This window comes from Ascaphus truei, chromosome 2 (assembly GCF_040206685.1).
Source record: "Ascaphus truei isolate aAscTru1 chromosome 2, aAscTru1.hap1, whole genome shotgun sequence".
NCBI lineage: Eukaryota > Metazoa > Chordata > Amphibia > Anura > Ascaphidae > Ascaphus > Ascaphus truei.
Window position 1 is genome coordinate 390,859,244 of NC_134484.1, and position 24,222 is coordinate 390,883,465.

The window sequence follows — 24,222 nt, forward strand, 5'->3', positions numbered from 1 at the left end:
TTCTTCACCCTCGTGATGATCTCACAGACTTTTGTATGTTTTTGAAACCCATTAATCTATTTTCATGTCTCTTTATGTATTATCCAACATACATCTCTCCATACTTCTTTGAGTTTTCTGAAGTTTCTGATTTTGTCTTTGCATTTAGGGTCCAAGTTACACATCCATGTGTGAGCACACGTAGTATGCACTGGCAAGGCACTTTCCTGTTGAGGCACAGTTGCAGATTGGAAGATTGTCTTGTTTCTTCCAAATGCACATCCCCATCTTTTTTCTCCTATTGGTTTCATTCAAAAAGTTCTTATCCACTGATACTTCCTGGCCAAGGCAGACATAGTCTTTTACTTCATCTACAGTAGTTCTTGTCCATTTATTTTGATCTTTTTGGAGCTGATACATTTGTTGAACATCCGTTTGGTCTTGCTGTAATGCATACGGTGCCACCTTCTTATTTCGGTGAGTTCTAATTTGTTGCTGGGGTATTCTGGATTTCTGGTAAAAATAACGTCATCTGCAAATCATACGTGACTTAAGTATTCCCAGGTGATATTGATTCCCTTTTCTTCCCAATTCAATGTATTAAACAATCCACAAGGGTTGCTGTGAAGTTTTGGTGACATGTCTCCCAGTCACACTCCCTTGCTAATCCTCATCTTGCTTGTATCTTCATGTAGTCTAGTGGTTGATGTGGCATTCTCAAAAATGTTCTATGTAATATCAATATACACGTATTTAATACTTTTTCTTCTTAATACCTTTAAAACTACTGAGTTGTGGACCAATTCAAATGTTTTTTCACAATCTATGAAACTAAATTGAGTTGTAGATCATATTCATTACTTCGGTATATCACTTCTTGTACAACTTGGATATGGTCCATTGTTTTGTATACACTGTGAAGTCTCACTTGATCTCTAAGGTTGAGTTCCTGAGCGCCGCACACCAGACACTCACCTCAATCAGGCAGGCCCCAGTGGGTTCTGTTGTCTTGACTCATGAAGCGTGATGGCGCGTCAGCCACCAGGGAAGACAAGAATTTTGTCTTCCCGTGTGGCTACAGGGTCCAGTGGTATGCGTGGAGACAATGGAAGCGGGGGGAGGGAGAAACATACCCATGTTTTGCAAAGGAGGATTTGGCTGCCAAGCTGAGAGAGGTCCAATAACAGTGAGAATGGAGGGTCCTCACCTTCTTTGTGCAGCCCCTGCAGGGAGCCTTGTATAAGGAGTGTTGCTTATCGATTCCAAGCCGAAGCTCTGAAAACAGAGGGATGCCCCCGCCCACCCCCCATTTTGGCCATGTCCCCGCGCCTCCCATCGCTCCCTACAGACCGTGGCTTTAAGCTGTGCACGAGCTGCCAGGACGCCAGGCCCGTGTGCAGCAGCCAACACTGGGTCCGTAGCCTAAGCTGGGCAATGTCCATGGTCTGTTAGCCAATTAGTGAGTATCTTCATAAAAATCTTGTAAGTGGTTGGAATGAGACTGACTGGTTTGTTGTTCTTGAGGTCTTCCTTGTCTCATTTTTAAGGGATGAGGATAACTACAGTATCAATTTATTGTTCTTGAATTGTCCTGTTCTTCAAGTAGCATCTGAAGAGTTTTGCACGGATTTTCTCTATTTCTTCCCCATCTTCTTTTAAGATTTCAGTTAAAATTCCATATTAACAGGGGCCTTTTTATTCTAAATGGATTTTATTGCCTTTGCCACTTCTGGAAGGATGCATGGTACATCATATATAGCAGTGGCACTGACAATATTTGTATAACTTGCCTGGGTGCTCTAGTATGGTAGCAGGTAGCAACAGTCGGGCTCCAGGCACTGGCAGAAAATGTACATTGGGACACAAACAGCTTTTATTAATACATCAACAGTCCTCCTTTGGACCTCTCTGAATATGCTCTTGATCCCTGCTTGAGACTGTAATGCAATCTGTTTCTAGTAATTAGGAGATAAATATCCAAGCAATCACACTTTCTTACTTTGAGATGCACTTCTATATTTTATGACACATATACCTCAGGTTCATCCTATAGTCTTTAAATTACTACAGCTCCAGTATAGGAGCTGGTTTGACAATTTTCGCTTTCTTGTAGTGAACCTTCAGTTAGCGCTGGCTCCGACTATTATAATAAAAATGCAGTAAATTCTTGATAAATCAACACTTGACTTTCACAGGAAAAATGTAAATAGATTGAAATCTCTAATTGATATAAGAACAATGTAAGAAACTGGAGTCCCCGAGTACAGCACTTTCCCATTATCTTATAACCAAGGTGCTCATAAGAAAAACGGTTTTGTATTCCCTGCCCATATTCCCCAATGAGCCAAATATATACAGGCAGTCCTCGTTTTACAACGCTTCGCTTTACAACGAATGGCTTATCCAACGCTATGCAATGCATACCTATGTTCATTTTTACAACGCCAAAACGGCTTATCCAACGTCCTTACAACGCTTTGCAAAGTTGTTTATGTGTATATAATATATATATTATATAATATAATATTATATTATACTATATAATATATTATATTTTATGTTATATTATACATATAATACAGTATACACACACTATATAATTTATGTGTGTGCTGCGTATCTTATTGCCTGCATAAAATATTTGGTGAATTTAAGTGTTAAAAATGCCTTCAGGAACGGAACCTTTCATTTAAACAGTGTTCCTATGGGAACACGTGTTTCGCTTTAAGACGTTTCGCTATCCAACGCCATTTTGAGTAACGCATTGTGTTGGATAACCGAGGTCTGCCTGTATAAATAACAAAAATACAACAAAGGGAATATAGCACTCAAAGTAGAATTAAATCAATGGGCCAGAAGCCTCACACAAAATATGCTATAAAGTAGGTAATAAAAAAATAAAGTAAATTCTAATGTGCACACAATGAATGTCCCTCTGTGGTCTGACCCCCTTCTGGGGTCTCCAATGATACACTGGTATTTTACTAAACTCTGGAAAGACGTTCCATAATCCATGTGACAGATAATTCTCCTATAAAGTTGCCAAAAAATGCAATCCAAGGATTCTCTAAGTTTTTAAGCTTGCAGTAATGGTGTAAGAAGTATTTGAATCAAGTCCATATAAATTGGAATATCTCACTAAGTTCCATGTGGTCATCTCTGATGATCCTGGAGACCTATGGTCTGCACAGTGTACTTCAATCCACAGAGGAGTTCAGCTACAGTAATATAACACACAGAAAGGCTTTTACTATTATTCGTGGACACATACCATAAGAGATCAGAGACTGAGTACCACGTGGATGCGGCAGTTATGCACAGTGCAATAGCAATCAAGAAGGGGATTTCTTCACTCATCCACAAATAAAAAATCATTATACCTTTCTTTCCGAATTTGTCGTGTATGTAATTAAAAGTCTGTGTGGGTTAGGGTACGTGTTGAGACCATTCGAAAGGTTAAGGATAGGATTGAACAGCATAAGGCTAAGGCCCCTCTTCACATGCCCGCGATATGCGGTCTACAGTGAAATTTTTCCAGCGCGGGGTTGGTGGGCGTGGCCAAAGCGGGTGGGGGGGGCGAAGCCATAACGTGAGGGGTCGAGCCCCTCAGCCCCGCAGCCCCGCAGCCCCGCAGACCCACAAATGCACACAGGCACACACACGGGAAATCGGAGCAAGGGGGGGGATCGGAGCAGAGGGGGGTGAATCGGAACTGGGGGGATCGGAGCAGAGGGGGTGAACCGGAATGAGGGGGATCGGAGCAGAGGGGGTGAATCGGAACGGGGGGATCGGAGCAGAGAGGGGGGAATCGGATTGGCTGCTGAGATCCAATCCGTGATTGGTTCCCTTGCATGCCACATGACTCTGCACTCGCCGAAACCACAAGCTCCTTGTAGCTCCGGCTGGCTGACGCGTCACAGCATGCAGTCAGACACGCCTGAAGAAGCCACTGGGGACCTCCAGACTGGAGGAAAGGGCTGGTGGGCTGCTGCCGTGCAGCCGCGCGCGCCGCCGGACGCAGCGGGACTAAAGCCTAAGATGGCCATTTCTGAGGCCCATAATGCCAGTCAGCTCAGGTTTCAGGTGAGTGATGGACTTGAAAGAACATGGAGGAGAGGTTAATAGACTTAGAATGTTGCTTCAACGTGAGGCTGATTGGATAAAAAGGCCCAACACATTGAGAGAAAAGCGCTACATGAAATAGTTATTATTTATTATTATACCTTATGGTGTTAAAGTACTGACAGTGCTGATAAAAACTCTGTTACTAACACAGGGCAGCCAGTGTCTTGTTCAATATTTGGACATTTGACCATAGTAATTCTCATATGGTGTGTGTGTGTAATTTATATGCTTTATCCCTATATGTTTATCAGTGAAAGCACAAAGTGTATGTTGAATCATTGTGTACCAGTGATAAGATGTTCCCTTAAACTACGGTTCTATGGTTGACAGATGGCATTTTGTTACTTTACTACAGTACTTCACATAGTTGAATTTTATGGCATTACAGATTAAAAGCAGTAGAATAGACAATCAGGCATGTAAACAGCCTCATGTAAATATAGATTTAATTACTATTGCATTAAATGCTTACTACTGTCTTTTTTTCTTCCATCCTAATACATAGTACCATGCCCCAAATACTTAAATCTGCTTCTTTTTTTTTTTAACTTCGAGTAAAACTCTCAATACAACAATACTCTAGGACAGTGTTTCCCAACTCAGGGAACCACAACAGGTCAGGTCTTAAGGATATCCCTGCTCCAGCACAGGTGGCTCAGTCAAAATGACTGTGCCGCTGATTGACCCACCTGTGCTGGACCTGGGATGTCCTTAAGACCTGGCCATGACGTGAGGGGGCGAGCCCCTCAGCCCCGCAGCTCCTGAGCCCCGCAGCCCTGCAAATGCACACAGGCACACACACGGGAAATCGGAGCGGGGGGGGTCGGAGCAGAGGGGGTGAATCGGAAAAGGCTGGTGGCCTGCTGCCGTGCAGCTGCGTGCGCCGCCGGACGCAGCGGGACCAAAGCCTAAGATGGCCATTTCTGAGGCCCATAATGCCAGTCAGCTCAGGTTTCAGGTGATTGATGGACTTGAAAGAACATGGAGGAGAGGTTAATAGACTTAGAATGTTGCTTCAACGTGAGGCTGATTGGATAAAAAGGCCCAACACAATGATTCTGCTTTGAATGACCAAGGAATTTGATCTAAGCTGCTTTTTTTTAGATCTAGTCCTTGTACCTCTCCCTATCATCTAATCAATATTTTTACAATGTATGCCCTCCCTCATGACATTCAGGGGAGGGTCAGAGATAAAGGATCCACTATGGTTGTATTTCATCACATCCAGGGACCAGGGAAGTCTGGAACAAGGTGTTGGTATTATTGAATGGATGTTAGACTTTGCCTCTACACATTTTAATACGTATAATTATTTTCAGATTATTGTCTCCATGGCAACGACCTCTCATCATCGATTCCTATGATTGGCTGTTCATTTTGTTCATCTCAGTTTGTTAGGGCATACTGAATACCGCACCAGGGATCCCAACCTCTACTCACTGTGGTCTATTCCCACCTCTGCCCTCCCTCAAGGTTCTCTCCATCAATTTGTTTATATCGTGTTCAAAATTGTCCTATGATCAAGTGTGAAGCCTTTTCAAATGAATGTATTTTCACTTTTGCTGAATGATAATCTGACGAGGTTATGAGATCTTTTTTTCAGGTATATTAGTGTAAGCACCTGCAGATGGTCCAGACCGTGACATGTTTTTAGGCTTATAATACTTTGGCCAAAGAATTGAAATAAATTACACTTGCTTATGAGAAGATAAACAGATAAGCATTTAACTGTTTAATTTGTCAAATTGGATGTAGCACAAGGCCTTTTTGTCTTTTGTTCTATACATGAGGTAAAAATCCTAGTAGCACTCCTAAACTGTATATGATGTGGTTGATTTGGGTTCTGATCTTATAGGGGCTATGTGAAGACCCCAGAAAGGAGATAAACCGCAAAGGGACATTCATTGCTTGTCACATGATTTTTTTACATTTTCTTTTTCTTACCTTTTTTATAGCATATTTAATGCAAGGCTTGTGGCTCATTAATAATACTTGGCCTTTTTGAATGCTACAATTCCACTGTTGTATTTTTGATGATTAGGTTTCCCAGATGTAAGGCAAAACCTGCTTTGTTAGTAAACCAAAACTTTTAACATTGTTTCCTTCAACATACAAACAATATAGTTCTATAGTATTGCTTCATTTTAATTTCAGCTTTTGTACAATTACACCGCTTTGTGGTTTTGCACAATATGTTTGGCAATGTTACTACATTTTTATAGGTTTGCATAATTTCGTGTCCTCGTAGTGCTGGAACAAAAAGATAACTATGTCCAGATGTAATTTTGTTTACAACTAATATCTTCCCAACTGTATTTCTTTGTCACGTTCAATTTTAGAATCTGGCTCAAATCTTACTAGATTGTATCTAGAAATCTATTTTATCTTCACACGTCATTAAATTCACATGTGATCCTTACTAAAACAAAGTGGTTGCCAACTGTTGCATTTTACACATTTCCAGTCTACTAGGGGAATAATAAGTGGATTTGATGTTAACCTACAAGCTCCAGACGTTGCAGACTCTTGTACTAGGTCCTGTCCCAGTTCAGTGTGTCCTTGGGCAACAGAGTTTAAACAAATATATAGTTAAAGCCCTGTATTTCCGTTTCTTATAAAGGTGCTCACACGTGATTAAAAGGTACAAGGAGATATATTGTGTATATCAAAATGCTGCAATTTGCTTCAAAACAGGAAGCAAATATTTGCATTTGCGTCAATTAGCGACCGTCGCCATATGTATGAATCTTTTCAATCTTGCTTCTTACATTTGGAGCAGATCTCTTCTGGAGCAGAGGCTAACCTGAACTTTGTATTTAGCGAGAACAATGAGGAAAACTGCGCCAGTTAGAGGCGCAATGTTTTGGTACATTATAATGTTATGCTGACTCTCTCCTTCACTGCTTCATTCTTTAAACACTCTCCAAAACGCTCATGGAGCAAACTGGGGCAAACAAATGGAGCGATGCAGCTTGATAAATTGAAGCAGACTCCCGAAGTGTTAAAATTACAGCATTTATGCTGGTTTTGGAGCAATAATCCAGTTTGCACGACTTAATACATTTCCTCCACAGCCTCTGCAATTCATTGCTCCATTATTTGTGGCCCACCTCTTCTCAACTACTTCAATGATGTAGGGACCAACCGTGCATTACTCTGCCCCTTCACTACTCTGCAATGCGCTGCTGGCACCAAATGCATTAAACACGACCTCTCCAGTATGTATACCAGGCTCCCCTCCTTTTGTTAACCAGAGAAGTTACATCAAAGGATGGACAGTCCTTGGTAATGCAGGTAGGTAACAAGACACTTCTACCTCGCTGCCTACATGTCAAAGCAATGAAAAACTTTCAGCCACTTGAAGACACTATGGACTGCAGCTGATACTACAGTACACACTTTGCGGCTTTGCTAAAACAATGGAAGAGCCATGCACCATAGATGCACCGTGTCTGCAACAATAAAAGGACTTAAAATGTCTCGTTGACTGTTAGTGTAACTTTTGAGTGCCGCAGGATCCTGTCTCCTATTGAAGTCTAAAGTGTTATTTTGCTTGGATTCTCATTCCCCTGCTCGAGCACCTACTACAGTGTTTTCAACCAGCATTTTTTTTAAATTGGTGTGTGCCCGCCATCTTTGGATCATTGTTGCTAAAAAAAAATGCCTTGTGTGGTTTTTAATTTGATAAAGCTTTATAAAAACTGAAGATTTTTTTTATAAATGTCTGCCATATATAGTGTTTTGATACGTTTAGCATTTAAATGATGCATTAATACTGCACAGTAGAAGCAGAAAATAAACCATTTTTGGTACCGAAGACTAACTTGTCGGTAATATAATAGTTTTCCTACATAATTAAACTTACAGCATAATCACCTTACCATGTACAATTTTGCCATTTTCCTATTTGTAACGTCAGCAATGTCGTCACTGTCATCCCCCTCAGGCAGTTGAGGCTTCTTCCCTAAAACCTGCAGGAAACATGGAATATAACACAATAGGTTACAAAAAGCATCTTAAATAAAATGTATGAAGACATATACGCTAGATCATGTTAGTCCTTTTTATTTTGTTCTCATTTTTGATAGGTGTTAATGACCTGTGACCTGACTGGGTCCAATGTAAGGCGTTTGGCCCAAGCAATGGCATTTTAATGTAAAAGTACTGCCTGAAACCAGAGTGAGACTTCATTCTGAATACGTGACAGGCGTAGACACAATAGTGGCACAATGAAGGATGGCTTGTTAATATTTCACGAGGAAAATTCTCTCCAGCATATTTCCAAATGATGATGGAAGAAAGAGAGTATTGTCCTTATAAAATATTAATACATCATAATTTAATAGATTCATAAAAGCTATTTAACATTTTTAACTCTAAAAAATGAACTCATTTTTAACTCTATCAGTAAAAAAAAAATCAGACTATCATTTTTTGTGTTAGACCTACAATGATGTTGGTGCTTTTTTGATAGAAACAAAAAGCACCATGGCCGTATTTAATAAGCGGTGCTATTCCAGCACCAGAAGCTATCTTATGGCAGAGCACCACTTAGTAAATATGGGCCTATGTGCACCTTTAGGGTTATGAACAACTTCTCTTAGAACTCATGACTAAAATTTACTCTACAAATGTGCAGTGTTTATTTCATAAACAGCTCCTCTTTGTTTTATATCCTTTACTTCCTCCATAGGTTACAGTAAGCTAATGTTAACGATGCCTTAATACTTTATTAAAACCATTGTCAACAGCTATTGCTGTCTACGTGTCTTATAATAAGCCCATTCTTTTTTTTTAGTCACTCAGTCCTTTAAAATACTCAATATTTGTCACTGTAAACCTAAATCCTTTGGAAACACTGACAGATGAAGTTTGGTCTCCTACATTTCTCTACTTAGGGATGGTTAATAATCTGATTTTTATTTCACTCCGGGCTTAAGCCTTGAGGTCAATCATACCAATTCTAATGCCAGCCTGCAATCTCTATTGTAATTTTGACATTGATGCTGTATTTTGATAATGTTACGTAATAATACTACAATTTTACACCTCTTCTTTTCTATTGTACTCGATGATTAAGTGGCAGAGCTCCTGTACTCCCTTCTACTTTTCTTGTCTCTGTTTCTTCTATAGACGTGAAGGAGTGACTCAGCGAGTAAAGACACTGACTGCAAACAATGGCACAGGGTTTGATGCAGGGGATACCTGACTCAATTCCTGGTGTCAGCTCGTTGTGACCTTGGGCAAGTCATTGTATCTCCTTGTGCCTCAGGCACCAAAATATAGACTGTAAACTATACTTACAGGCAAGGATTGTGTCTGTAAACATCCTATGTGCTGCGTACTGAGCACTGTCCTGTAATTGTGAGTCCCATTGAGAGAAAGGGCTACATGAAATAAAGTTATTATTTATTATTATACCTTACTAGCTGAGAGACCCGGCGTTGCCCGGGATGTAAATGCGTAATAGGTAGTATTATTTATAAATGGTGGAACAATAGGTGACTATTTGGAGGGGATGGGAGGGAGGGAGAGTGGACAGGAGGGGGGGAGAGTGGACAGGGGGGAGAGTGAGTGGACAGGAGGGGGGGGAGAGTGGACAGGAGGGGGGGGAGAGTGGACGGGGGGGGGAGAGTGGACGGGGGGGGGAGAGTGGACGGGGGGGAGAGTGGACGGGGGGGGGAGAGTGGACGGGGGGGGGGAGAGTGGACGGGGGGGGAGTGGACGGGGGGGGGGGAGAGTGGACGGGGGGGGGGAGAGTGGACGGGGGGGGGGAGAGTGGACGGGGGGGGGAGAGTGGATGGGGGGGGAGAGTGGACGGGGGGGTGACAGTGGACAGGAGGGGGGGGTGACAGTGGCCAGGAGGGGGGGAGAGTGGACAGGAGGGGGGGGAGAGTGGACAGGAGGGGGGTGACAGTGGACAGGAGGGGGGTGACAGTGGACAGGAGGGGGGGGGCAGTGGACAGGAGGGGGGGGCAGTGGACAGGAGGGGGGGCAGTGGACAGGAGGGGGGTTGGTTTGGTTTAAATTGACGGGTCCCTCCTCTCCACTCCCCCTGTATCTTTCTCCGCTCCTGACCCCCCCCCCCCCCCACCCCCCATGTGTAGCTCCGGTCCCCACTCTACAGTGTCTGAGACACAGTGTAACAGACGCACACAGACACACACACAGTGTCCCACACACACACTGTCACGCTGTGACACACACACACATAGACACAGACACACACTCACTCACTCACTCACACACTCACACACACTCACCTCTCCTTCTGGCCGCCGCCATGTTAGTTAGTCCGCGAGGGAGGAAGGGGTCCTTCCTTCCGCCGCCATCTTAGGTGCCGCGTGGCAGCGGTAGGCTGCCCTGGCCAATGCCTGTCCCCGCGCCAGGGAGGTGAGCGGGAGGTGAGGGGAGGTGAGCGGGAGGTGAGTGGAGGGAGCGGGAGGTGGGTGGAGGGAGCGGGAGGTGGGTGGAGGGAGCGGGAGGTGAGTGGAGGGAGCGGGAGGTCCCCGCGCCAGGGAGGTGAGCGGGAGGTGAGGGGAGGTGAGTGGGAGGTGAGTGGAGGGAGCGGGAGGTGGGTGGAGGGAGCGGGAGGTGGGTGGAGGGAGCGGGAGGTGAGTGGAGGGAGCGGGAGGTGAGTGGAGGCAGCGGGAGGTGAGTGGAGGCAGCGGCAGGCTGCCCTGCCCACTGCCTGTCCCCGCGCCGGGGAGGGAGTTGAGCGGGAGGGAGGTTAGGTGCCGCGTGGCAGCGGTAGGCTGCCCTGGCCCCGCGCCAGGGAGGTGAGCGGGAGGTGAGGATAGGTGAGTGGAGGGAGCGGGAGGTGGGTGGAGGGAGCGGGAGGTGAGTGGAGGCAGCGGCAGGCTGCCCTGCCCACTGCCTGTCCCTGTGCCGGGGAGGGAGTTGAGCGGGAGGGAGGTGAATGGAGAGGGAGGTGAATGGAGAGGGAGGTGAATGGAGCGGGAGGTGGAGGGAGTTGAGCGGGAGGGAGGTGAGTGGAGCGGGAGGTGGAGGGAGGTGAGTGGAGAGGGAGGTGTGTGTGATGGGGGGGGGGAGAGGACAGAGAGGTGTGTGTGTGTGTGTCCCCTTTGGCCCGTCACTCCGCCTCAGGCCAATGAGAGGTGTGCGGGGGCGGCCCAAGGGACCAATGAGATTTCCCCTAGGGACACCGGACATCCAGGCAGGCAGGCAGGCAGGCATGCATGCAGGCAGGCAAACATACAGTGCTTTCACTAATATAGTATAAGATGGTGTTAAAGTACTGACAGTGCTGATAAAAACTCTGTGTTACAAACACAGGGCAGCCAGTGTCTTGTTAAATATTTGGATATTTGACCATAGTAATTCTCATATGGTGTGTGTGTAATTTATATGCTTTATCCCTATATGTTTATCAGTGAAAGCACAAAGTGTAAGTTGAATCTTGGTGTACCAGTGATAAGATGTTCCCTTAAACTACGGTTTTATGGTTGACAGATGGCATTTGGTTACTTTACTACAGTACTTCACATAGTTGAATTTTATGGCATTACAGATTAAAAGCAGAAGAATAGACAATCAGGCATGTAAACAGCCTCATGTAAATATAGATTTAATTACTATTGCATTAAATGCTTACTACTGTCTTTTTTTCTTCCATCCTAATACATAGTACCATGCCCCAAATACTTTAATCTGCACTTTTTTTTAAACTTCGAGTAAAACTCTCAATACAACAATACTCTAGGACAGTGTTTCCCAACTCCAGACCTCAGGGAACCCCAAAAGGTCAGGTCTTAAGGATATCCCTGCTCCAGCACAGGTGGCTCAGTCAAAATGACTGTGCCGCTGATTGACCCACCTGTGCTGGAGCAGGGATATCCTTAACATCTGACCTGTTGGGGTTCCCTGGGTTCTGGAGTTGGGAAACACTGCTCTAGGATAACAATATGGGCGCCAGAGTCCGTATGATGGCTAATAGAAAGCCGTAATGTCGGTAGATGAAGTCCCAACTGACTAGTGGTGACCTTAATGACCATCTTGTTTATTCTACTGGGATTTTTAAAAGTTAAATATTTTGGGAACCGGTGCATCCCTAGAATAAAATAGAGATTAAAAAAAAGAGCAAATTATGTTTCAATGAGTTTGCTGTGAATGCAAGAAGTGTCTGTCTCTGTCGGAAGGGACCCTCAACAGTTGCAGTTAAAAGTGGTACCAAAGCACCTTTGTGAAGTACAGGCCTGCTACATGTTGGTGCATTAAGAGCTCCAACGGTGTGCCAGCACCATTTATATAGGTCCATATATCCAAGATTGGATGGCCATCTTTTAACTGACACTGAAACATACCTGGGCAGCATTATTGTTAAGTAATAAAATATATATATATATATGTTGTATGATGTCTATAGTGATCCTTTGCTGAGGATCACAAGGTTATTAAGACTGGGTAACAATTATATCAAAGCAATTGTACCACACACGCTTTGTACTGTACTTATTTCCCTCCGTCTAACCGAAGGCCATGTGTGGCATATTTAGTAGCAGCAAAGGACTCAGGCCCATACCTCAGCACCAGGTCAGTCTGGGACATAGAATTTAAGAGGGGTAACATACAGTATATATAAAACATATCACTGGTAAGCTTAGTGATTTTAGTGTCTGGTAAGCTTAAGATAGACTTGTATGTTAAGATACTACATTATTTATCACAAAAACTGTATGCACATTAGTTTTAAGTTACAATGCTTTTGCATATATAATTCATATTAAGTATGGAGACACTTTTTGAATGTTATTGTAACTGTGATATATATATGTAATATAATAATATGTAATAAGCACTGCCATGTGAAAATGTATATAATGGAAACGCACTTATAAGTCTGGGAACAGGGCTCAAATGGTTGTATGACCACATATCCTTGAACAAAATGTTAGTCTTGTATAAATACATACAAATATTATGTATTGCAGTGACATACATATTTGTATTTCTAAATCTTTTCTCAATGTTCCTACAGTTTTAAATGGTATAAACATTTCTACCATATATTGTAGTACCAGCAAACATGGTGATGAATGCATCAGTTTACTACTAGTTCACTTTGGCAGTAAATGGCCAAGTAATTTACATGACAGTGTGATGAGGGTAATGTAGAGGTCACTTAACAGTCCATTACGTTGACATAAAATAGATGCTTAATTGCCGGTATATATTAGGGAGAGCACTGTAGGAAAAGACAAATGTAGTGAGGCAAAGCAATGGAATACTGCAACTACTAGGTGTTAGGGAAGATGTCACATTATCTGCACAGTCGAACACAACATTATCACCATATTCCAACAAACAGCACCCAAAGAAATGATGTATCACCTTATATTTTTACCTCTTCTTTCTAAAGGCATATATTTCATCCCTAACCATTGTTTTTTGGACCTGAAAGGCATTTAGCAGTTTTTTTTACCAAGATCAGATTATATGTGCTTTACAGCACCTCAATGATTTTCTGAATTTCTTCAATTTGATGCAGATCAGTTAGGCTGGTTTATGACAAGCAATATTCATTGTAAAGGCCTCCTTGTCTCCATGTCTTTTAACAAAATAACCAGCTGTCTGGTTTTGCCTTTTATAGTCATTTACTCATTGGACATTACACTATAATTTTTCATAGATTACAACAATGGGTAAATTGAGGAAGGTTCTGTGTCCTATTGACCGGAGATTTGGCAGATATTTTGTTTCCCCTGAATGGAGGTCTGGGGGGTTCCCAGACCTGAAAATACAGGTTCAACATTGGGATCCAGTACAGGGCACAGGATTGAAGATGCGATAGTCAAGGACTTTACTATAGTAAGATTGCTTTCACGTTTGGGTGCCAGGAAATATAGGGCATATAATGGCTATAATGGCACATACACGGCTCTGAAATGCATACTGTGAAAGGATATCATTTATGTATCATACACTTATTCATTTTAGCTTGCAGTCAGCTTCCAGCTTTACAATCAAGGACTGCAGCCAGATCAAACTATAAATCTCCAAAGAGGGAACAGCTGTTTCATAATGGGATTGCTGGTTTGCACATTCATACAATTGATTTATATGTACGTGTATTTAATGCAGCCAGCTAATGCTTTGAGATGGGCAGATACAAAACTAGGTCATTATTATAGCCATGCTCATAATCTTTATATCGGAAAACGAAACAGTGTAAAATGTTTCTGTATTTACAACAGGTGGTGGTAGCCTGCGTGACCTAAGCTCCCATATAAGTGGAATGAGGTCACTTTTTCCAATCAACGCCTTCTTTTGCAAGGCGGGGAAGTCCCTGTTCAAATATAGATTATTTAATTATAAAATATATTTTTAGATTATAAAAGAAAACATGTTGGCCATCCCACAAAATTATATATATATAAAAAATAGAAAATTAGATTGTTTGCTCCCATAATTAAGAAATAAAAAAAAACTTTCAACTGTTCTATGGGTAAATCTTGATATTATATAGGGAGTAGGTATCAAGGCACAAGTGATTCAATTCTGTAAAAGACGTATCAAAGAAAAGATTATTGATTTCAATTACATTTTTTTTTCATGAATACATACAGAATTGCACAGGTTTTTTCTTGATATATATGACCTATTACCCTGTATACCAGAAGAAGTGGTCCAGACAAGGACAAGAATTCAGCATTCTCAATGTTTAGAGCCTCTTACCATTCCAGTTAAGGTGCTGTAAGCAAGCAGACATTACTTTTAAAATGTGAACACTTTTATTACTTAATACATAACTGTTCATGGGGAAAATTACATTGGACACAGGTATATATAAAATAACTCATTTAAAGATGCAGTTCATGTTCTGAGTCTCTTTCTGAAAGTGATCCAGCTGTAATAAAAACAATAATAGGTAATTTTCTTCTGACTGCCTTAAACAAATCTCAGTACACTTCAAAAACATTATCTCCCTTTAATAGTTTCAGCCACTGACCCCCCCACTGCCCACCAGTAACAACCTCTGGCCCTTACAAACAGCAGTAGAACAAAAAAGCTTTAGTGCACACAAAGACCACCCAGCTGTTTTTTTACAAGACCTGTCTGACCCTGCCATACAAAATGAACATTTCAGCCAAAAGAAAAACTATCAGGATATTTGTTACTTTAAGTGTTATATTCTCAAGGAAAATGTGTTGTACAAGTCATGAATCACAAAGATTTTCACCATCAATATTATACAGTTGGAAAATGGCTGGTCCTGTTGCCTTTCTACCTCCTGTCACCCAAGCCCTGATAGGTAATGCAGGCTGTGACAGGATGATCTGGGGCTATTGACCACTCTTCTGCTATCCTGATTTGCAGGAAATGGGGTGACATGGTGTGTGTGTAGCCAATGGTGGTACAGACACTATGCCCTCCCCTTCTTGATGTCAGACCAAAGTGCTAAAGTTAGTTGGGAAGTCTAGTCTGGAGTTTGAGACTGGAGGAAGGGCTGTGAGTCTCTCCCATCGGGGATGAGCATGCACACTCCAGCCCCTAGGGGGCGGGGGAACATCTGCTGCCACAAAGGCTTTAAACCTGACAATTAGGCCTCAATATGACCTGAGGTCCATGCACCATCCTGATGCCTGGAAACCTCTGATCAGCATCTGCAACGCTGTAATTCCATCTATGCTGTGACTGCACAATAAAGCCCCTAGTTTTATGTATCCCTGCCTTAGTCTGCAGTAATTGGGTAGGGGTATGAGTGACTGTGCTACTATGGGACTGATCTCCAGGAATATTGGATACTCACTGAACCTGGAGGCGCTGACACCTAACCCAGATTACATCAAAAGCCTGTCCTGATCTCCAACCCATCACAGATCAACTCAGCTCTCCTGACCCTCATAGGTATGCGCATCACAAAACACCTGTAGCTGAAGCAGTATCTCCTAGAGGGTGGGGTTGCATGTGCTACATACTAATAAATGTTCATTTTCAAGAGTGTTAAAAGCTTTTTTTCCACGCACATGAACCACAATAGGTGTTTTATCTTCCTTTATCACAACAAATTTATATCTTTGCTGATTAGAATTATTTTAAGTATGCATATCATAAGAGTTCATCTTCTGAAAGCATAAAACAGCATATGCATGAAGGGTCGCCAGCAGCTTTCCCGGGGCCCAGGACTAGTCTCCACATGGCCCCGGAATTGTTGGTCTTGAGCGAGGTGTCACTGCAAGTCTCTCTCTCTCTCCTCCCCTCTCACTCTCCCGTCCTTACTCTCTCTCACTCAACCCACTCTCTCTCACTCCCCTTCCTCCCTTCTTCCCTCTTGCCTCTCTCAGTGCCAATCAGGGCTGATTGTTAACTCTGTGTTAGGGGCCTGCCCCAGCAATATGATTATATCTCTAAACATTTCCCCTATTTGGGTTTTATTGAAGGTTAATATTTGCTTTTTAAGTCATTAAATTGTAATGTTAAATAATCATTAACCAATAATAAAGAGCCAGAAATGGAAGGGCTGTATACGGAAATAGCATATGCATATGGAACGAGTGAAATTATGCTTTAAGTTTAGTATGTGTAATCAGACCCCATATGGACACAGAGTAATTAATGTAGGGTCCATAGACTCATGACAGTTAGATCGTACTAGACCAAAAATCACTAGCATGTCAGCACTGGGCCAAACTGTCTTACTGTATGTGCATCCTTTTTTCTTTTCTTACAATGGATGAATTATCTAATATACCGTAAATAGCTCACTAAAAGTGACGTGTTGTTTAGAAACTCATAAACGCTAAGCAGAGCTGAATCTATCAGCCTCAAAGCAAACTCATAGTTCGTGAATAATTACTGGCGCATTCCAGAGAGAGGTGACACACAGGGTATGCCTTCATTGGAGGGCTGTATTAAAAATGAGAATATAATGTACCTACTTAGAGTTATATGTGGTTGATCGTGGCACAGAGTGGCATATGAATACAGACACATCAGGTCTAGCAGGTACTAAAGGACAGATATACATTTGTCACAAAAATGTAGGATTAAGACTGTTGTGATTAGTCTTGTTGCATCCGTTATGACCGCCTGAATCTATTGATGTGACTCAAGTGTGTCTCAGTATTAGAGGTAAAAAGTTATGAGTGCAGTTATATGCTGAGGCACAATTCAAACGTTATTTGCAAAGGTTTTTTTTTGTCATAAAATTTGCGACGGGGTGGTTTTCAATGTGGAAATGTTTCAATGGGGAAAAAATAAGATATAAATCTGAGTAAAGATTATGAAAAACAGATTTCAACAGAGGTGTGTTTGGACCAAACACGCAAATCTCATTTCTACGCCAGTGACATCTCTGGGATAAAACCTATAACATGGTAATTTATTGTATAGGGATTTCTATTTTATGTTTTATCTTGTTATTTTTAGAAACTGTCCTGCATTTACTGTAATTGTATGTTCTTGTAATCCTTTTTCTGTCATCTAAGCACTATATATTAAAACATTTAATAAGTGATGTGTTGGGCTCTGAATGAACTGATTGCACGCTCTGGAGAGAGTTAAATAAACAAAAAAGGGAAAGCGCTAACCAGAGATATAAATATATAATCTAAACTATACAATGTGTGAGTGCTGCATGAAAAAGAACTGTTCCCAGTCCCATGAATTATGCTTCCAAAAGAAATCAGCACACCTCAGAACAAAAAGAAGAAAAAAAGAAGAAATATAGCGAAGTAAATTAAAAAAATTGAGCTATTTCACAATTCCTGGTAAGATATGCACTTACATGCAAGTGCCTCGACAACATGCACTTAAAGGTATATTTGGATGTATCTTTTCTGAATTGGCCGTCTCTCCTATAGGGTTAAATGTGGAAGAAGCAGAACAGCCTCATAGTACAAGTATTAAAAGACATCTTTATAGTTAAAACAGGGATACAACTCAAAAAATGCCAGTTCTTTTGAGTTAGAATCCAGGACATGGGAGCCAGATTAAGAAAATCCCCTTCTCTCCTGTTGTCGTGACCGGTTTAGCCGTCCCTGCTGATGTCACTTCTGGGATTAGGTGTGTAACACTGATTCCATTCCACCATCACCCTATGCATTTCACAGGGGGTTCTTGGAACATGTGTTACACACCTAATCCCTGAAGTGATGTCAGACACTGGTAGAGACGGTGAGGATCGTCACGGCAACCGGAGAGAAGGGGATTTTCTTCATCTGGCTCACAAATCCTGGATTCTAACTAAAAAGAACTGGCATTTTCTGAGTTGTATCCCTGTTTTAACTAAAGATTTATTTTCATACTTGTACCATGGGGCTACTCTGCTCCTTCCACATATAACCCTGCAGGAGAGACGGACAATACAGAAAAGATACATCCAAAGATATCTTTAAGTGCCTGTGGACGAGGATGCATGTAAGTGCATATCTTACCTGGAATTGTGAAATAGCTCCATTTTTTTGAACTTCGCTATATTTCTTCTTTTTTTCTTCTTTTTGTTCTGAGGTGCGCTGATTTCTTTTTGAAGCTCTGGAGAGAGTATTTACATTTTCAGACACATTTTGCTACAACAGATTTATGTGTGTTAAGTGCATAGTTTTTTTCTATTATAAACAGGGACCTGAGACCCTGGCAGATACTGTATATTCATTTTACATCTTTTATTTGCATAATTTCTCAGGTGAAGGCACTGGATAGATATGACTGCAATTGAGAAGGTGTTAATATTAACTAATTGAACGTACCTTGCGGGGTGGAAAGGTGAGTTGGCTAGAGTAGCCATGTGTATTAACCCTTGTTGCATATCTAAGTCACATGCTCACTTGTGTGCTGTTCGTGACAGATGGTATATGGGGACTGAGTTAGGAGAGATATTGTCCATTTGAGTGACCTTTGCGGAGGTGAAAAGTGGGACAGCTTGCGAGCAGTGTATTAACCCTTGTCCCGTATGCAGGTCACGTGCTCACAGGTGTGTCGTATGTGACAATCAGTATATAGCAATGTCACAACGGAAACTGATTTGGAAATACAACCATACAGTATATCATCTCAATATAAACTGTTCACTATATAAACAAGCTGATATTTTATATATATAGTTCATTGATATGTCACTGTTTTGTCTTTTAATTTTTTTTTTAATTAATGACTTGTCTCAATTACAATATCCAAAGTTACTCAGACAGATATCAGAAACATGGTCATTTAAATTACATGAGTCGTTAACTACATAAATGTTGAAATACACTGTTATGTTTCTTGTAGCTCTTGTATATGAGATTCACCAATTTACAGCAAAGGCTGCATAACTGCAGCTGGCAAGGAAGTGGTGATGTGGTGGAGGATGAGCGTTATTAGCATGCAAGAAAATCAACTGACCCTTGCAGTTATAGTCCTGTGGTTCTTATTAAAAATGCATATACAATACTGTTTCCATATGAATTCCTTTCTAGAACAGGGAGTTTATCTTTCAAACTCTCCAAGTGAGGAGACTGTGTGTGGCCATGGATAAATATGTAATTTAGCAGTTCCATAGGTACACTGTTTAAAAGTCACCAACATTGCTATATGAACACCATGCAATCACTGTAAATCAGGCCTGCACAACTCGTAACGTGAAAAGGGCCGAACTACTCCAAGGAAAAAAAAATTGGGCCGCACGGGTAAAATCATCATCATCATCATCTCTCCTTCAGCACCTCATCATCATCATCCTCATATATCTCCCCCAGCACCCCTCATCATCATCCTCATATCTCCCCCAGCACCCTTCATCATCATCGTCATATCTCCCCCAGAACCCCTCACTATCAACCTTTGCGATACTCCCTATCTCTCGTACCCCCTTCTCTCCTCCTCACCCACACACATAATACTCCCCCTCCACACCAAACACACAATACCCCCCTGCACACCACACACATCCCACCCCCCCTGCACCTCTCATCCCTCTCCCCCTGCACCTCACATCATTCTCCCCCCTGCACCTCCCATAATTCTCCCCCCTGCACCTCCCATCATTCTCCCCCCTGCACCTCCCATCACTCTCCCCTGCACCTCACATCATTCTCCCCCCTGCACCTCCCATAATTCTCCCCACTTGCACCTCCCATCACTCTCCCCCCTGCACCTCCCATCACTCCCCCCCTGCACCTCCCATCACTCTCCCCCCTGCACCTCACATCAAGCCCCCAGCACCTCACATCAAGCCCCCAGCACCTCACATCAAGCCCCCAGCACCTCACATCAAGCCTCCAGCACCTCACATCAAGCCCCCAGCACCTCACATTAACCCCCCAGCACCTCACATCAACCCCCCAGCACCTCACATCAACCCCCCCCCCCCAGTACCACACATCAACCCCCCCCAGTACCACACATAAAGCCCCCAGCACCTCACATTAACCCCCCAGCACCTCACATCAACCCCCCTGCACCACACATCAAGCCCCCCAGCACCTCACATTAACCCCCCTGCACGGGAGAGTGGACTTGGGAGTGAGGGGGAGAGCAGAAAGCCGCCGCGGGCCGCACAGTGAGTGCAGACGGGCCGCATGCGGCCCGCGGGCCGCGTGTTGTGCAGGCCTCCTGTAAATATTGCACAGAATATATCACGAACGTTTGGGTGAACATCCTACTAAAACTATTAGATTTATTACATTGGGGCTTTCCAGATTATCAACCACTAAACCGGTTTTGCGGCTATTGTTTCACATCGTTTGTGTATAGAATAAGCCTTAAGGTATGTTAAATATGCCAAGACTCAAAGGCCTGAAGGCAAACAGCACAACAGCAAGGCTTGTGAATAACAATGATAACAATTCATTGCGTAATATAGGAGCTACGTGTAGTTATTATTAGTTTTGCCTTAATACACAGGGCAGGATTAAGTAAATTTGGTTATGTAAGGGCAAATAATATAACATTACCTAAAAGAGAAGCAGCAGTTATTCATTTAATGCCTAAGGCCTCGGCCATGTTTGCTGCTTGCTTGCGGAAGAGTGCTGACGCACGCTCCCGCTCAGCACTGAGCCCTTAGAGCCGCAATTAGAGCGGCTTTAGTAGGGGCTCACCTGCGCTTCCGCGCGCTTGCGGAAGGCCAGGTCTTAGGGGAATTTAAAATTCCCCCGCTTGCCGGCGAGACAGGCCGGTCACGTGAGCGGTTCGCCCAATGAGGGCGAACCAGCTCCATGACGTCACTGGCCCGCCCCCGGCCAGTGACGCGCCCGCCCCCGGACCGCCTGCTTAGAGCGCGTGCGGTAAGCAACCGCAAGGCCAGGAAAAGCACCCGCTTTCCCTGAGCCTCAGTGCGCCTCAGCGAGCAAGCAGGGAGCATGGACTCGGCCTTATTCACCAAGATAATCATTTGAAAAAATAATGGCTGTTATTGAGCTAATTGAAATAGGGTTATTTCAGGATCATGCTTTAAATAATGTAACGTTACTGAAATCCTGGCCAAAATTCAGACCCTAACAGAGTTTGAAGAGGAGGGGGAAGAGGAGGGGGAGGTGGTAAATTATTGGTAAAATAGATAAATGTTCCATAAATAAATTTTTTATCACATTTTGAATAGATTAACCTCTTACCCCAAGCGGGCAGCTAGTCATTGGCAAAAATGTGAAAATTGCACTGGCCCCATAAGTAACAACTACTCTTGGCATAAAAAAAAGTGATTTCCAGGAGATTATGGGGAAAGACAAATTACTACACGAATGAGGGTGCATATTTCCAAAAACATACCCTTTTTTTTTTTCTTTGCTGGTGTTTTCTCTTGCCAACAATGTCAGAATATAGGTTGGTGTCAATGTATTGCAAACTATAAAGATCACAGATTTCAGCAAAGATTCCCGGCTAAATATTTCTATAAGGAAAGACATGTTGTCCATATGTAAGTTCCATGGGGGTATCCACTTTCCGAAAATATATAATTTTTGTGGAGTATTTTTATTATATAGTAGTGTTTAGTCTTGCCACTAACGGGGTGTCCTTTGGCGCTGAGCCATAAAAAATGCAGGCGCAAAGAGGTAGTCATACTAATTACCCCCAACCTCTATACATGGCTGTATTGTGAACATTTTCAATAAATAAATAGTTTTTATAAAGTCAATATAATCGGGATCAGGACGATCACTGGAGCTAAAGATAAAATAATTCAAGTAGGGGGATTGGTCCTTTAATTTACATAGACTACAGGAGACTAAACAATGGTAACAAATATTTTATTAGTGCATAGGAAGAATCCGCTATTTCTTTTCTAGACATAGATCACGTTCCTAACAAATGACTGTGATAAAATGTTGAATATATCATTATAGCTAATATTTTAGTAAAAACTTCTAACCCTGTCAGATATTTATTGTGTTTGTATTGTTTGATGTGCACACCTGTTTTTTGACAGACATGCAGTGAAGGCGGATCTTAAAGAATCGTGTGATGATTTTTTAATTTTTTTTTTTAATATCAACAAATCTGTATGGGCCAGTGCTCTGAAAATTCTCATTCTATGCTCATAGCCAGAACCGGTTAAACTGCAAGGCAACCTAGGTGGTCACCTAAAGCAGCAAAATTTGGTGGGCGGCAAAAAAGTGTGGATTCCAGGTAGCAGAAGGGCCACCAAAAGAGGAGCGGGCAGCTGATACTACTTTCCCAAGTCCTGTGAGACAGGGGGCCCGGGCACCCTGCATGTGACCTTAACATGTGCCAGATCCACAGTGGTGCATATTAAAGGGGGCCTGCTGGAGGCCGGTGGAACTGACAGGCCTTCAGCAAGACCCTCTGTGATGCGGGCCACCTCTGGCAGCCCTCTATAAGGCCCCCTCCATCCTTCAAGGCTGAAGGTAAGCACACTATGCTCCCCTCCCCCACCTCTGTTGTGGCCCTCCCTTCCCCCCAGGCTAATATCTTTACCCAGACACATACCTCATTTTCCTCCCTCTCTCTCTCAGACACATAGCTACCAGTACATTGAGAATGTACAGTCAGTATCATCAGGGCCACCAACAGGGGGGGACAAAAGGCACGGGTATCCCGGGCCCTGTGAGTCAGGGGGGCCCGGCCGCCGGGCCCACCTCCCGCCCTGGGCAGCTGCCAAGGGGACATTGGGGGCAGGGGGGAAGCGGCAAGGAAGCAGCACCCATCCGGTCAGGGTAAGTCACCCACTCAACCCATCCCAGCCAGTCACTCAACCCAGTCACTGACACCCACCACCCAGTCACTGACACCCACCACTGTCACCCACCCACCCAGTCACTGTCACCCACCACCCAGTCACTGTCACCCACCACCCGACACTGTCACCCACCACCCAGACACTGTCACCAAACACCACCCTGTCACTGTCACCCACCACCCAGTCACTGTCACTGTCACCCACCACCCAGTCACTGTCACCCACCACCCAGACACTGTCACCCACCACCCAGACACTGTCACCCCCCACCCAGACACTGTCACCCACACCCTGTCACTGTCACCCACCACCCTGTCACTGTCACCCACCACCCAGACACTGTCACACACCACCCAGTCACTGTCACCCACCACCCAGTCACTGTCACCCACCACCCAATCACTGACACCCACCACCCAGTCACTGTCACTGTCACCCGTCACACACCACCCAGTCACTGTCACCCACCACCCAGACACTGTCACCCCCCACCCAGACACTGTCACCCACCACCCTGTCACTGTCACCCACCACCCAGTCACTGTCACTGTCACCCACCACCCAGTCACTGTCACTGTCACCCACCACCCAGTCACTGTCACCCACCACCCAGTCACTGTCACCCACCACCCAGTCACTGTCACCCACCACCCAGTCACTGTCACCCACCACCCACCACCCATTCACTGTCACCCACCACCCAGTCACTAACCCAGTCACTCTCAAACCCACTCACCCACTCTCCCTCCAACCCACTCACTCACTCTCCCACCCACTCATTCTCCCACCAATTCACTCTCCCACCCACTCACTCTCCCACCCATGCACTCCCACCCACCCATGCACTCTCCCTCCCACCCATTCACTCTCCCACCCAGTCACTAACCCACCCACTCACACTCATCCACCGAGTCACCCACCCGGTCACCCACCCAGTCAAAGTCACTCAGTCACCCACCCAGTCACCCACCCACCCAGTCACGCAC

General features: G+C 43.7%; 1 protein-coding gene across 1 annotated transcript in view; it reads right to left on the reverse strand.

The window, feature by feature from the left end:
- Positions 1-24,222, reverse strand: part of SCIN (scinderin) — a 136,772-nt gene that overhangs the window by 40,920 nt on the left and 71,630 nt on the right. The window contains 1 exon segment of the mRNA XM_075587231.1: positions 7,986-8,075. Within this exon segment, the coding sequence (XP_075443346.1) occupies positions 7,986-8,075 (90 nt within the window).